General features: G+C 50.5%; 1 protein-coding gene across 1 annotated transcript; it reads right to left on the reverse strand.

The window, feature by feature from the left end:
- Positions 1 to 3727: 3727 nt before the first annotated feature.
- Positions 3728 to 15759, reverse strand: LOC119097416 (dual oxidase maturation factor 1). The gene is made up of 10 exons (XM_037220458.1): positions 15703 to 15759; positions 11871 to 12041; positions 11453 to 11510; positions 8876 to 9010; positions 8222 to 8326; positions 6632 to 6743; positions 6027 to 6171; positions 5344 to 5597; positions 4546 to 5124; positions 3728 to 4069 (listed from the first exon to the last, which is right to left on the reverse strand). Exons 2-10 carry the CDS (start codon positions 12033 to 12035, stop codon positions 4033 to 4035), a joined length of 1590 nt encoding a protein of 529 aa, XP_037076353.1. The 5' UTR covers positions 12036 to 12041; positions 15703 to 15759; the 3' UTR covers positions 3728 to 4032.
- Between the last annotated feature and the right edge of the window lie 658 nt (positions 15760 to 16417).

The following is a 16417-nucleotide window of genomic DNA, read 5'->3' on the forward strand; positions in this document are numbered from 1 at the left end:
GGAATGGCCTGCGGCCGGTGACAGCTGCCTGGCTTAACGTCGAGTGGTGAAGAAGGGCAGGACTCGTCATGCCGAGCTTTGCGGCGCGACAGAATTCCTTCATTAAATCCTGCCGTCGACCTGAAATTCCGCGATCGGAAAAAGGGGAGCCAGCGGTCTAGAAATAAGCATAGCGTGCGTCGTTTCTGATTGCACAAATCCATCCATTCAAATGATTTGGACTCTTTTCGCTGTCCAGAATGTTAATGAATATATTTGAATGCATCATGCATGAGTTGGTTCACATACTGCGCATAATATAACATAGGTCAACACATTACAATCAGGCTCACGAGTTAAAATGAGCTTGCTCTGGAGTTTCTTTTCGGGTCGGATGCGAATTATCAGATGTGGGCAGCGGGCGGAGCAGGTTTTCACCGTCCCAAAAAATGGCAGCTCTAGTGGTCACCTGCACGGGCTGCGGGTGGCGGGAGCCCTGCACCCGCAGCGATTGGGAATATAGAACGAGCCCGGCGCCGCCGGCGGCGCGTGCGGCGACAGGCACGCCAAGGCCGCTGCCGACAGCGCCACGAGGTTCGGGCGGTAAGAACAGACAATGGAGCGAGCGAACAGCGGATGCATACCGACAGATACAGACCACAGCGGTGCACGGCGCCGTGTACTCTGACACGGCAGAGGCGCGGTCCCATTTAATAACGTGTCTCCTTGATCAGGACCACCCACTGCGAGGCCGCTGACAATAGCAAAGTGCGTCGTGTCTGTACGCGCGGCGCTTGCAGATGCAAAGTCGTTGCAGGCTCTCGCGGGCGTGCAGGTGATCACCACCGCCTGTTCCTCTCACTAGCTGCAATGTCGTATGATGAGACAGAAAAGGCTGCAATGTCGTTTGCACCGCAGCGCGCCTTTCCATAGAGGACGAACACAAAGCCCGAGCACGACGGCATATATTGAGACCCAGTCACAAACATCCCCCCCCCCCCCTGATGCACGTCTCTGGAGAAGACAGCTTTAAAAGCTAACCAGCAGACGTGCGCATGAATGGAAATTTACCATCCAAGCTTAATTTCAAAGAGCAACGTTTTTTTTTCTGGTATCCGGTGCTGTGGCCGGGATGGACCAGCGCTAGCCTGTCATAAGCGTGTAGATGTGGCACTTCTACACCGCTTTTCCACCTGGTACAACAAATAAGCTATTTCATGACGGCCACGTTCGGAATCAGTTGTTCTAACCCGATGAGGTCACTTTGGTCTTCGGTAAAAAGCACTGTATACTGTACACCATGCTGAATAAATTGGAAATATTTTTTGGGGAGAATAGCAGGGAAGAAGTCAAAGAAACCATTAAATCGTTGCTTTGATTGTTGCAATTTCCGTTGGTGTCTTTGGAAACTTTATTGATGTTAAACGCTGTTAGTTCATGATGCTTGATAAAGCCTGAAATTCTGCCCTTCCTTGATCTATGTGCTGCCCAAATTTTCTCATCCGGCCCAATAGGCCACGCGGATCCATCCGCACACCCGCTGATAAATCCAGCATCTCACGTGCTTTAAACCGTTACGTCAACCACAATTTTTCACATGTTCGGGTAAGGATCATAACTCCAGATTCGCAAGGCCTAGAAGCATAAAGTGGGAACATCCGGCAGTGTGTGGCTACGGGTTCCTGCTGAGTCGGCCGCCGGCCTCTGCAGCTGCCGGCTCCGTGGCAGCTCCGCCATCAACCTCCGCAGCTGAGCCCCGTCACAGTCGGCTGCCAGCCTCTGCAGCTGCCGGCTCCGTGGCATCTCCGCCATCAACCTCCGCAGCTGAGCCCCGTCACAGTCGGCTGCCAGCCTCTGCAGCTGCCGGCTCTGCGGCGGCTCCGCCGCTGCCAAAGACGGTGCTAATTGCATCCTCAGAATGTGACGAAACTTCCTACAAAGTCACCTTTCAATGTTTATGGCAGCTTCTAGCGTCAAACTTGACATTAGGCTTGCTTGTACCACACATATCGTCAACCCCCGCACTACTGGTGCTTATACATCCCGGCCTACGGGGGGCTGAGCGTCACCCCTCCCGCTTAGATATCACAATTATGCAAACCGAAGTCACTCGGAAAACGACATTGAAAAGTCCTCTTCAAGCTGCATTGAATGGATGCATCGGAACAATAATGAATGTGACCTGAAACAGGCCAAACCTGGTCAAGCTGTTCAAATTAAAGCTTAATACACCCCTGTCGTTAGTACATATGTTCCTGAATACGTCCTTGTGAGTTGAGATTGCAGCGTGTTACGGCATCGCAGAAGACGATGTTAAGTAGATATTGGAAGCTCTATCGGACAGGCGCTAGTAGATATGGATACATGTAACCTGTGGTATGCCATGTCAGGTCAACAAGGCGAAGATATAGCTCGTCCGGCTATATCAAGAACTGAACGAGCAACAGGAGTGGAGGGAATGGGCTAGAGGGGACATCGGAAGCCTTAAGGCATATACCGTTAAGGGGAGTGTTCCACATTTGTTTGGGGTTCTGAATTGAAACAGTGATGTTGAAAATAATTTGGTGTTATCCACAGCCTTGCGTTCTTTGGCCTAAGCCCCTCTAGTTTATGCGCTACACATCCGCGAAGATCCGCAGACTATTTCGTGCGGATTATTCCAGGTCACCCAGGCATCCATGACGCCATAATGCCATTCAAATATTGCCATTGCATTGGTCATACGGGAATCAAGGCCATGAAAAATATAACTGTCGAGTCGCTCATATCTGACGTTCGTGAGGACGATTTCCAGACATAACGGCCGTCTAACGGCTCTCAATATATTGTGCGACGTACGATAACGCATCAATGACGTATTCAGAAACATATGTAATAAATGGGACCTTATGTTGTCTATAGCAGCCTTTTTCACTTAAAAGTATACCACTATACATCTTCAAATTTGAAACATCCCCTTCAAGGCATACATCTTATGACATTAAAACGCTGGCATTTGGTACCTTAGAGCTTGCACATGCGTTTTCACAACAGCTCTGTTAGATGTCACAAGATGTCAAACTGCCACTGATGTTCCGCTTGATGTTTTGCTTTTAGTGTTTTGATGATGCCACTGAGTTAACTATGAAGCCGTATGCGATATTAGTCTGCTCATCTACACATAGCACGAACTTGAATACGGCTTGGGGCTTATTTTGAAGAAAATTTTTGCTGAGCCTGACCGGATTGGATTGGACTCAGAAATTTGAGGAGGTCGGGCTGGCCGACGGATTGAAGGCAAGAGAGCCGGGCCGAACCGGACCGCATTCTGAGTATTCCATCCGTGGAGTGCTCTTTGACAGTTACTGGAGCACTACTTTGTGTATATTCCAAAAGCCTTGAGATGCGCAAAGGTCATTTCAATGCCCCAGCACGCACGATTCATTCGTGGTCACGCGATGGAAATGATGCAGTTATTTGTGACGACACAAGCATGACATCTACGGTTGTGGATGCAGCATTGCGTGACGGTAGTCGTATCACAAGCCGGATGCGCGAACCGCCTGCCTGGGAGGTGGGAAGGTGACAACGTAAGCATCTACGACTAATGTTTATGCCTTTCGGCAAAACAAATACAAAATCGGATAAATTTTCCGTAATGAACCCATTTGATGCCTTGCTGCATCCCAAGCTATTCTGCTTTCAGTGTTAAATGTTTCTTTTAAACATGCGGTCACTCTTTGCATGTTTTATTATATTTACACCAGCTCCAGCACAGATCATTCCGTTAGCACCTGTTCATCTCACCACAATCCCTTAACTTTGATTGATCAGCGCTGCAAGCTAAAAAAACAGTCCTCCTCTCATATATGCTTGTTGAGCTCTCTGCACTAGGTGCCTCTACAAAGCGCATTAATATGTTAAGTAACTTGAAAGCACCTGTGTTGATATTTAAATATCCTGCGCCACTAACAAGTAAAGAGAATGTATAAGCAGGTTGCAGGCATGGCTATGAGCGTTCGCAGCGATTCCGGTACTAGACTTGGAGAAACCCAACTCTCCTCTGCTCGCCGTCTACATCTCAATCGAAGCTCGATCACTTGACTGACGCCTGAAAAGTGACGGGAACGACGTTACAAAATATTTTGAACAAGCTGTACATGTACCTGACATGACTTCACGAGAACGCATAGTAATCCTTCGCTATTGCAGCATTAAAAGAGCTGTGATGCATTTTTTCCGTCACCTTGCGAGACGTGTTAACGTGTTTCCTTTTCTATCGTGTCATCACGTGCACCGTTTAGAATCTAGAATTTGTTGTCGTTTAGTGAGTTGTGAGTTTTCGCGTGGGGAGAGCGCACGCAGACGCACGCGCGCACACGCACACACGCACACACACAAACACACACACACACACACACACACACACACCACACACACACACACCACACACACCACACACACACACACACACACACACACACACACACACACACACACACACACACACACACACACACACACACACACACACACTGCGCACCTGAGGGCTGGCCGAGTGGCCTGCGCGACAGCCGGCCGCCGTACCTGGTCAGCTGTCCGCGTGCGTCCTGCGTGTGAAAGACGATGATGTTGGAGGCGCGGGAGTCCCGCTTTTCGAGCGGAGGGTGGAGGGCGTCGCTGCCCGACGGACAGCTCGTCACCGGCACCGGCACATGCAGGCTGCCGCCGCGCGTCAGCTCGCTGCGAAACAAGCTGCAGCCGGACGAGGCGTTCGAGTCGCCCGACTGACTCGAGTCGCGCCGCGGTGACTCGGCGCGCCGGATGCGCTTGAACTGCTCCTGGAAGCTGTGCTGCTCGCCGTCCGGCAGGGAGGAGCGCGACACCGAGCTGGCCGAGAGGCTGGAGCCTTGCGAGTGTCGTGAGTCGGTGCGCTCCAGCGGCCGCCGCGCAGGCACGGCCGGCAGATCCACGCTTAGCTGTGGCACGTCCAGGTGGCGCGAGCCGCGCCGTGAGCCGGCGGAGCGGCCCGACTGCTTGGAGCCGCGCCGACTCGGAGACTGCCTGTGCAGGGGCACCGTGGGCGTTTCCATCTCGAACGCCACGTTGTCGGCGCCGCCGCGTGGGTCTGTGCTGCTGTCCTCTCTGCTTCGTTTCGACAAACGCCTGGAACAGGATCGCATGTGTGCTTTCATGCAAGAAAATTAGCGATGCGAGAGGAAAGCAAGTGATGTGTACATGATTGGAAAAATAATTTGTTTCAAGCTTCTTTCACTTTTCGAAACGATGAAATATATTTTTCGTACCAAGTTCGGTGGGCGAACGCCTAGCCACAGAAAATGTATAAATCTCCCTACAGCAAGGCATGCACGGGGTAAAGCTTACCGAATGAGTTTCGTTGTGGCTTCAATGCCCGCCGTTATGGGCTCTTCCAGCTTGGGGATCTTGAGCGTTGGGCGCTTGCGGGACTCGTCCGACTCCACGATAAGCATGTGCCGATCATATGGCGTGCCAAAGTCCACCTCCAGAATGGTGGAGAAGGTGTGTGGATGCACCAGGTCCAGGATGGACGCCACCAGACCGACCAACATGTACATAATTCCTGAAACCACAGCGGTCCAATGCAAACGTCTTCTCGGCTGTTAGCATGCAGAGTATTCCTGAAACCACACAGGTCCAGTGAAAATGCCACTGAGATGACCGAAACCCAGATAATTCAGCAGCCCGTCCAGGCGGCTTCGTATGCATGACGGGTTGCTCATGTAAACGAGCACACACCCTGACGCCACACCGCTTTGAATTCGCTTCAACATATCTACTCGAATGCTGTAGTCGGACCATGTGGCGGCTCCAAGACACACGCGTCACTACGCTGCCCGGTGCGTGTGACCACGGCGGCCACCGAGCCCAGGAGTGACCTGCCGACGGGGAGAACAGCGCCGGAGCCGCCCCCGAGCGGGCGGCCCGCGCCGCGCCGGGGAGGCCCCGCCGGGGACCGCATCTGACAGCAGCACCAGGTGGAGCTGCCAGCCGGGCGTCAGCCGCAGCGTGGCGCTCTCCAGCCTCACGGCCAGCGGCGGGCCCGACTGCAGCGCCGAGTACAAGCCGCACGCTAAGCACATCAGGCCGCCGGTGACCACCATCAGGTAGGCGCCGTAGCGGGGCACGGTCAGCAGCAGCAGGTTCGTCAGCAGCCAGCTGGCGAACGCCGTCCTGCCGGAGGACGGCGGCCGCTCAGCGGGCGGGAATGGGCTCCGCAGAGTTCACGCCACGTTGGCGCTCGGTGTGTTGATGAACGACAAATTGGGAAGGGTCTCACGAAAGAGACACGCGTGATGCACACACCAGACTGGAGCGGCCACAGCGGGTCGTACGGACCCGTCTTCAGCTCACCCAGCCAGGTTGTCAAGGAGGTGAAAATGGCTTTAGGAGCGCTTCGTGGATATCCAATGTAAAAATTTCAAGAAATACGCTCCGCACGCGCCGCTAATTTGAAACCTTTAGGCGCGTATGAGTTCCGGACGAACCGCATGAATACGTTGCAAAAACGCCACCGTGAGCATGAAAAAGTGTTTTTTCTACCATACAACAGTAAACTATCAGAGATAGTGACATCGGCGGGTGGGGACGTTAGCTGCGGCAGCTCCCTCAGCGCGCGGCGTGCTGTCATTACCAGATGACGATGCTGGTGTAGTAGCCGGCTGATTTCAACCTCCGGCCCCAAGCAAAACCCTCGGAGTTGGCGCTCAGGTACTCGGCCACCGTCAGTATCGGGTACGGCAGACCTAGCCCACAGACGAAAAAAGTCCGTGATGGAAGTACCGGCCGTGGCATATGGCGATGCTTCTTCACACAGACGATTGAATCAATAACGTGACAAACGCCGAGCGAGCGACGAACTTATGAAATGTGCTGCCCTGAACCGACTGTCACTTTGTCGATACTGATCACTGAGTTAGAAAATCAGTCTGAATGCGTTCATTCTGAATGCGATCAGTCTGAATTCCTCTGGAACGCAGCACACATTAGTCTTGATACATCGATAAAATGAATTGCGAAAAATGCTCCCGGACAGCAGATTTTTGGCCATCTTCATGCTCAGCTTGCAACGCTTTAACCCTCAACTTAAGAAAGGGCTACTGAGTTTCCTAAGCTTTTTCAAAAACAAGTCCTGCACAGTTTCTGAATGGCTTTGGCTTATCTAATTTTACGATCGTGGGGGGAGGGCGGACTCTTGGCCCTCAAGAAGACTGGGGTGATAAGACACCCGAAGCGCGAGGGTTGCAGATATGCTGGCAGAAGCAGCCCCTATGTCAGGTTTGCCAACAGAAACCAGACGCTCATGTAGATAAAAAAGATGACTGCATAGAAAGTGTTGGCATGTTTTGTGGACGCCTTTTTGCCATATTTTAGCAGTAGCCCGCTCATCACGCTGTCAGACGTCTATAAAGGTGTGCCTTTAGCATAAGTCTGTCGTTTCTGTCCCAGAGAAATGCTATTTCTAAATATGGCAGCGCTTATCGCATACTGTAAAGGTCCTCTGCAATATGTCGTCATTTTGGGCGATAGCTTTGCGTCAAAGTCGGCTGAAAAACGTTGTAAATGCAGGAATTGCTTTGTTATTTCACATTTTCACAGCTTGCCACATTTTCAGTAACATTTTTGGTTTCAAAAATACTTCGGGGCGGGAGGCCTTTCGACAAGCAAAAACAAATCGGACAAATTTTCGTGGAGCCAATCTCTTAACTTACTCACTCTCAAAAGCTCATCAATACCCGGACCAGAGTGAGATAGCACCTCTTATTCATTTGTCTCTCACTGCAACCACTTTGTTTAGAACATCTGTGGTCCTGCTCGCGAGAAATCCTCTGGGAACACCACACACCTCGCGGAATACAGTAGCTCAAACGCGCGGCATAAACGAAGCATTCGAACAAATCAATGGCCATCAGCAAACAGTCGCCAGCAGCCCAACAGATCTGATGTCCATCGGACTTCACTGAGTGACTTGGCTTCTCTGAATGCACCGTCACGTTTCAGGATTATTTATCCAGCCGTAGTGCGACGATACAGTACGAGCCTGTGTGCGCTAGTTCGGAACTTTATCCGCCCGCGAATGCTTAGAGAGTTTCTCCGACCTTTTAGTGGCATTAACGCTTAAGCAGTGTAACTACATGCAAAAAGGCAATGGCCACCTGGTGAGCCAATGCGCCTGTGTACACATGCGTCACTGACAGTACCGGGGAGATGGTGCCGGCCGTACCTTTGACCAGCGCCGCTCGGTACTCGTCGCGCATCTGCATGGGCTTCCCCCAGCGGAAGCGCTCGTTGAAGGCCACGTCGCCATGGTCCTGAGCTGAACGCAGCGCTGAAAGTGAGGCGCTGCTGTAGAGCTGTATGTACGTCGGCAGAGGGCCCGCACACCGTCGCCGAGAGGAGGCCCCGCGGCTGTGCGCGTATACATATATATGGAAGGAAAGTAATCGTATTTTCACCGCTATAAACCTCAACCTTGCTAGGTCTTATGGTAATCAAGTGACACCCACAAAACTGAGGATTGCTATTGGCCGGGCACTCAGAACCAGGGATGAAACGGCGCTTTTATGTAGGTAATTCAACCTATATGAAGAGACGCATTTCATGTCGGGTACTAAGAACGGTTCGCCTGAACAGCTGCAAGCGCTTTCAGTGATACGGCTCATGAGTCGTGTCAATCGATGAATGATTCAATCAATGAATGAATACACCATGTATTACGTATTATCGCCCCACCTTTAAAACTCACCAGTCCGATCTCTCACACGTGAGCCTCACGAGTTTGATCTCTCACCAGGGAACCTCACGAGTTCAATCTCTCACCAGGGAACCTCACGAGTCCGATCTCTCACCCGTGAACTTCACAAGTCCGATCTCTCACCAGTGAGTGTAATGTTGACGTGGTTGAGACCGATGTGAGCTCCAAGGCTGGCCTGCAGCCGTTCCGAAGAGAAGGCGCGGTAGAAAGAAGTGATGTCCACAGAGCCGGACTGCCAGCTCGAGCCGGTGGCGCCAACTGTAGGCAGCAAGAGGAAACTGAGGCCCAGGATAAGTTCATAGGGAGCCCCATGCGCAGAGTCAAAACAGGGAGTACTATGGACTCCCGCGTCGAATGTTGAAAAACGAGGAGCCAATGAGACGCTTATGCTGGGTAACCGCCACCCAGACACAGCACACAGGGTGAACGAAGACATTGTATTGCCCAGGAGCGGATCCGGAGATTCGAGCCAGGAAGACGAACCCAGCCAGGAGCGTCGGAACACCCTCTTCAGGGAGTACCATTGCGATCGAGAGGGGGGCAGCTCCCACCAAACAAATTCAGATTCGGTTGCTCCATTTTCCAAAATAGCTGAAAAGACCACAAAATATTCCTACTTGGCTAATCAATCTGCATTACAGACGTACCCAAATCACATACGCAGGCTGTTCCTCACATGAAATACGTATGGTGTGGACTCACATGCTCCGTCTTACGAGACTGTCATGATGCACTGCGCCAGACAGTACTTCGCACAGTACAGCCAGTCTTGTCATGGCACATTGTACAGCTTCTACTTCGTTGCGCTGAATTGACAGTCTGATCAGATGTAACGATTATGAAGCAGTCTTTTACACATTAAACTACTCAGATTTTATAAAATATTCCTAGCTTCAAAATAATACTAGTGTTTGTTTTGTTGTTTTCGACCAGGTAAGGAAAATAACTATAAGAAGGGCACTCGTGGTCAATTAACTTATGCAATTCAGAACACTGCCTTTCATAACGTAAGCCGCATTTATGCAAAATAAATGGTAAGATGGGCTTCCACCCTGAAGTACAGGGTCGTAGACATAGCCTTGTTAAGGGAGAGGGCACCGGGATGACGTTTCAGGGTGTTTCATGCCTGGGCTTCAGAGCAGGACTACATCTGTCTGGGGCCGAGGCCGAGCCGCGCCAACACAGCTTATCACTTGTGGTCACACCAAACTCATAACAGCTCACGACATCGTCCCCAGTTAATGGTTCATTCACGATAGAACCGTGCAACGAACATTGTCTGAGGTCGTCGCGGGCGCCACGCGCTGGAAATACTGAGCACGAGTGCGACGCGAGCGCCACCTGCCAAATATAGAGGGCGCCGGCGGCCCGGTGCCTTAGCCGGACTAGAAAACCGTACAACCAAGAACGTTGTTAATCGGACCTTATGTGGCTTGTTCTCAGCAAACTTACATTGGCGAAACGAAAAGAAGTGTGCACATACGTTTCAATGAACATCTGTGTCACCCAAACGCACCGCTCAACAAATATCTGCACACCGGCATTTTGCGCAGGTGCAAGGATAGAATTGACAGCAAAATTCCTGAAGCCCTCCTTATCAGAAAGCATCTTCCGACGAATAACGGCTTGTCCGATCACCTTGAAACCTTTACCAATCGATTCCGTACAGTCAGGTGGGTCATGGGGAGACAACATCGAGACCTGACCTGGGGTCGCACACCTCGAAAACGCGAAGGGAAGATTTTGCATGCAGATGCAGACAACTCAGATATTAGAGCCTACTGGACCGATGACTGTGAAACCTCCACCATTGGATGTCCCATACTTGATTCTCCGTTGCAGTTCCAAATTTGGTGATCCTAGGTCAGGTCAAAAGTCGTCAAAGTTCACAACGTCAAAAATTACTCCTGGAAGACAACTTATAGCTCAGAATCTGCCACGCCAATAGCTGCTAAACCTTACCATTCGGTACGCCATTTACCCTAACTGTCTGTTGCAGCTGCAGGCATGGTGCCACTTGTAATCATGCCTTTTGCTTTGTGTTGGCACTTAAGAAAAAGTGCAGCTTGGCTAGGCTGATCTTATGAGGTTGAAATTCTCCTTAACGGAAGTGCTAATCGTACTTCGAGTCCGGTAAGTACTTCGAGTCCTTCGAGTCTGTAATCGAGTGCGGTAAGCTTCTGCGACACCATGCACAATGCAACGCGTGATTTTCAGCACAACATCTCCGCGAAACTTGACAACTTTTAACTTGACCTAGGGTCACGAAATTTGGAACTGCAACAGGGAACCAGGCATGGAGCATCCAATGGTGAAGTTTTCACAGTGATTGGCCCAGTAGGCTCCAAGATCTGAGCTATCTGCATTTGACTGTAAAATTTTGCCTCCGCGTTTTCGAGGTGTTAGACCTCAGGTCAGGTCTCGACATTGCCCCCCCCCCATGACTCACCTCATTGCACGGAATCGATTGGTGAAGGTTTCCAGGCAATCGGACGAGCCGTTTCGGAAAACTTGCGTGTCTGCATCATGTACCGTTTTTTTGGGCCCTACCGTTCCAGATACCTCGTCGGTCCTCGCATATTAGCCGTATGAAACTACATGAGGTGAATATGGGAATATGAAATATAAACCGCATGGAACCTTCGTGATGTCCATTGCACAACACAAGAGAAGAAACGATGTGTATCTATAACAACTCACGGGTGATGGCCAAGCCGGTGAAGAGACTCAGAGTGACACAGACAAACGTCGACAGCCTCTGAAATTATGCCCAAAACGCAGGTCAAACGTAATGGAAGTGCATGACAGGGCACTATGCTCTGCCAAGCCAATTTGAACACGCCACAGCGACGAACTTTCCCATTGAAACAAATATTAAGATCTTGAACGGATGAACAAAAGCAGACGCAAGCAACGTGCTAAAATTACATCAAGATTATTTTTACACAGCATGCCTCGCGCACTGGCATTAATTAGCGAGAAAATACCGGGCATGAAAAGTTAGCATCAGTGTAACATCCAGCGCACCTTATTCAGGCCCTGCGTCGCCGGAACGGTACTCACCGCCTACAATATTCTCTGTAGATACCATGGAGAGCATGGTATCTGGGTCACTGACCTGACTACGAACGCCGGGGAAGATGAGCAAGAAAGCCACCAGCACTGTGACGAAGATGACCGAGATGAGGATGACTGCGGCGTCGCCGTGCACGGCTGTCCTGTTGCTATGGTGATACAGCGTCGGCCCGCCGTCCGTTCGGAATGCGTCAAACCAGCCCTTCATGGTGGCCTGCCGACGCGGTGGCCAGAACACTCAGGTCACTCACTGGCCGGTCCGTGGTGACCTGTCGACGCGGTGGCCAGAGCACTCAGGTCACTCACTGGGTGGTCCAAGCGATCCGGTTGGTGCCGGGGGGAGGCCACCGGACACTGATAGATCGTCCTTTGAACGCAAAAATGATCTTGAAAATATCCTACGTATTGGACACGGCCTCAGGTGATGTATCAAAGACAAACATTTGCTTATGATTCATTTATTTAAGTTAATTGACCATGATCAGTCGGGGACAAAGCTTCCTTCAGCCCTAACCCTCGCACTGACGGGGAGGGGAGCATCCACCCATCACCTTTTCTGGAATGGCTGCAGAAAGGCTTGAACTACCTTCCGGAAGTTTTTAGCATCTTTTCTTTCATTCATTTCACGTAAATTCCGTAATTGTTACTCGGCCATGCCATGTCGCTAAACTAGCGCAGTTTAAGTCAAGGCACATCTGTCCAAAACATGAATGAGCCCGATGCATTCCAGCGATGCGTTGTGATGTGTCCTTTCTGTGGTCCTCCTGGTTTGTTCACCAAATAAGGTTGCTCGCCCGCCCTCCAATGACAGGCTGTGGTCACCGTAGGTCACTGAACCAACTTGGTCTCGTGCTCCCAGCCCTGGAAGCATCCACTCCCGCAAAGTATTATGTCGTTTGTATTTACTTATCAACTAACATCACTTGTGATGGACGTTTTGACGTCAAAGATTATCATAGTTCGCTAACCTAGCTTGACCTAGAGTTGCGTATTTTGAGCATCGCGCACCATTGCTGGAGTTTGCACGCCACATTTCCCCCTTCAAACCATGTCAGCTACACACTTCGAACGGGCAACGATAAACCGGACATGCCACATTGGGAATATGACTTCATTGACATGACATGACATTTCAGTATATAATCACTACCCAGATTATCAAGCTTGACCTGGTTTCCTTGACCAGTATCCATGCGGGTCCGTTGTACAAAAACAGCGATCCGGTGCTGGTGATACTGCGTTTGGCTGTTATTGTATGGGTGAGGCGCGCTTAAGTTTACTGCTGTTTGGCTGTTATTATATGGGTGAGGTGCGCTTAAGTTTACTGCTGTTTGGCTGTTATTGTATGGGTGGGGCGCACTTAAGTTTACTGCTGTTTGGCTGTTATTGTATGGGTGAGGTGCGCTTTAGTTTACTGCCGTTTGGCTGTTATTGTATGGGTGAGGTGCGCTCAAGTTTGCTCCTGTTTGTTCTGTTTGATACACGGTCTTGTGCGTTTGGCCAGCAAGCTCCAAGAAACTATCACTTGCTTTTTATAGGTCTCATACATGTCAGCTTTCACCTTTTAAAGCCGATGCAATTTTGTGAGCGGGGAGCAGACAGCAGATCCTGGAGAGAGGCACCTGACAGCATCAGCGAGCTCAGAGGAAGCTGCTCCGCAAGCTCCACTATGGATGTGCAGAAAACGGATGCTCACTTCGGTGATGAGTCTCCCCGGTAAGAAACGGCAAAACCAGAAAGAAGTATTAGAGAATTGTGAGAGCATGTTTGCTTTGTACATTTTTATTTATTCCGGTATGTGAGTAGCTAACTGCACCGATACGAACTATAAATTGTCAGGGCATGGTTGGAGCATGTAACTGGCTGCATTCTGTAATCACAGTGGCAGACGCTTGACCAACGTCAGGGCGCAGCACACACTTCTATAGTTTGGATCACGGAAACTTAAGAGCAGGATATGACAATTTGGCTACGATTGTACTGGTCCAGCGAAGGGGTAGGCAAACGCTTGCCTCTCCACCCAAAAAATCAAAGTTTTGATTTTCTCCTTGGATGCCTCCTTCCACTAAATTTTCAAAAAGTAGTTTGAAGCATTTTCACCGAGTTCAGCACTGAGCTCTCATATGCCTGACGTGTGTTTGTGGCAGAGTGCGTCCGGGTCTCCACTTATATGGTGTTAACACCGATACGGCGTGCGTATGAACGCCAGCCTGGAGGAGCCAGGGCGGACTATAAAATGAATGTACGTTTGTGCCTAGGTGTGCGACCGCAACAGTGGGTATTTGGGTAGGCAAAACTGGAAAAGGGGTTAAAGCTTTGCTGTGGGCAGTGTTTGCTCGGTGCAAAATTGATAGCGCATGTAGATATGTGTATATGGGATGGAAATGTAGAGCGTTAAATTTGTGCATGTTTCAGCATACTGCATGGGTGCCTACTGACTGCGCTTTAGCATAAAGCAAGCCATGCAGCGATCACGAACGCACCATTGTTTTTTATCTACGGACGCAACAGGTATGATGAACGGAAATTATGGCACGAACACATTGAAACAGCATCGCCGAGGCCTGACATGGAAAGAAAGCCGAGGCGAGGTGGTGTGTCATTATTGAGGAGCGTTATGCATATACAGTTTAAACAGACACTGTACAGCATTTTCGTGAGTCATCGACATCATTACAAATATTGTTTTGCTGATATGTCTGTAAGAATAATAATGTGATATGCATATATATATATATATATATATATATATATAATAGTGATAACATGTCTGTATTTTCTTTTAAGCTCCGCCATCGGATAAAGGCTCAAAACAGAGGCTATTAGTAGCGTAATCTGCTTTGTAGCATAATCTGCTTTGATTACGTATCCAGATTCTGCCGGGAAACCAAGCGCCTGGTAAAACTGCCCTTGACAACAGTCTGCAGCGCATTTGATAGTCTCCACAGCTTGCGGTTTCCATGTGAGCTCCGCCGGTGAGCTTGGCGCGTCAGTGGCCGATGAGCTTTTGACTGATATTTTCTTACCCCATGTCTGTCCCCGGCCATTCCTGTCTAGCCCGATCCTGTCTCCATCAAAATCCCATCTTTATCCCATCTCAGCCAACTCGCCAACTTTTCTGAAGTACTCGTGTGTATCACAAGGTATGGGGGGAACGTCGCCGGTTAAACAAGCGTGTTGTGCAAACGCAATACGTAAAATACAGTGTGGGGTAAAATCATCCTTCGCACTCCCGACAATTTATGAGTTTTATGCGATCGGTTTGCGACCAGAGCTCAACTTGGTCTTTTTCAAACTGATAGTATTCGTGATGGTAATTCAACTTTTACCGGCATTGTTTAGAATTATATAATTATTCTCACGACTTTTGAAAAGCGGAGAGCTGAAAGAGAGAGGAAGAGAGAGAGAGAGAGAGAGAGAGAGAGAGAGAGAGAGAGAGAGAGAGAGAGAGAGAGAGAGAGAGAGAGAGAGAGAGAGAGAGGTTTCCCAGTTCGAAGAGCTGATATTACAAGCGTTCTATGAAATGCACTTCAGTGGGTTCCCCAGGCTCCATGGCTAAAAATTAATTAAAGATGGCCAAAGTTACAACATTTCTTGGCTTCTACCCTTGATCCTCATATTCCTACCCCACGAAATTCGTCAACGAAGACCTTCGTTCCATAGACCTACATCACGGGACATGCTGGACGTTTTAAATGCATTTATGGAGTATTGATGCACGTAAATGCTTTTCAGCGGCTTTAAGACGAAGATCGGTGTGTCCATTTTCAGCGATCACGTGCACGAGTCGTCGTGCACGAGTCGTCGAAGTCGACGCGCGTCACCAGCAGGACGGGCTGACAAATTCTGGAGAGGCGTGCACAGGCGGTACTCACGTGTCGGGGTGCCCTCCGGTGTCAAGACTGTCTGTCACGCGGCACGGGAGACGAGGCCGGCGGGGGCCGCACGTCCGCGAGGCACTGAAGCGCTGCCGGCGTCGGATCGCCGCCAACTGCGCTGCCGCTTCCGACGGCGGTTCAAGTCGTGCGGCGGCCCTGACGGGTCGCGGATGGCTGCAGTTCCGGCCGCCCGGCCCAAGGCCCTACTGGCGCCGGCGGGGATGGTGCAGCGGGCTGGAAGCAATCGTTAAGTGGCGGCGCGCGACCTCCGTCTGCGGCCGGAAGTGGACTAGCGCCGTGTCGGCTAGGTTAATGGTGAACGGCACGGCTGATAAGCGGCTGGGACATCGCGTGGTGCTCAAAGGTGTCGGACCCTCCCTAGCCCTGCGGGAGTCCGGGAGGGTACGGGCTGTAGTGGTCCCTCGCGAGGAGATTGAGAGCTTATTCCACTGATTGTCACTTTCCCGACCGTTGTGAACTACGGTCGTCTGAATCTGGGGAAGCAGGATGGCCTTGCATTCCGAGGCAAGGCATCTCGTCGCATAATTTGCGGGCGCGAAGTATTATTAAGAGGTTTGGTATGCAAAAGTGTGCATTTAAGCCTTGCTGGTCGAAATGGTTCATGTCCCAAACAAGCTGTCTGGGGGCGTGGACAAATGGCAAAAGACAACATCTGGAAATTTGGCACAGTTCATAAATGCACTGCAATTTT

Source organism: Pollicipes pollicipes, unplaced genomic scaffold, assembly GCF_011947565.3.
Source record: "Pollicipes pollicipes isolate AB1234 unplaced genomic scaffold, Ppol_2.1 Scaffold_4295;HRSCAF=5057_pilon_pilon_pilon, whole genome shotgun sequence".
Classification (NCBI taxonomy): Eukaryota; Metazoa; Arthropoda; class Thecostraca; order Pollicipedomorpha; family Pollicipedidae; genus Pollicipes; species Pollicipes pollicipes.

Excerpts from the sequence above, each read along its gene's own strand:
- LOC119097416 (XM_037220458.1), bottom strand. The coding sequence starts at position 12,035 with ATGAAGGGCTGGTTTGACGCATTCCGAACGGACGGCGGGCCGACGCTG. Across the intron at positions 11,511-11,870 it reads TCCCCGGCGTTCGTAGTCAG|AGGCTGTCGACGTTTGTCTG; the intron begins GTCAGTGACCCA and ends GCATAATTTCAG. Across the intron at positions 9,011-11,452 it reads CACCGGCTTGGCCATCACCC|TTGGCGCCACCGGCTCGAGC; the intron begins GTGAGTTGTTAT and ends TGCTGCCTACAG.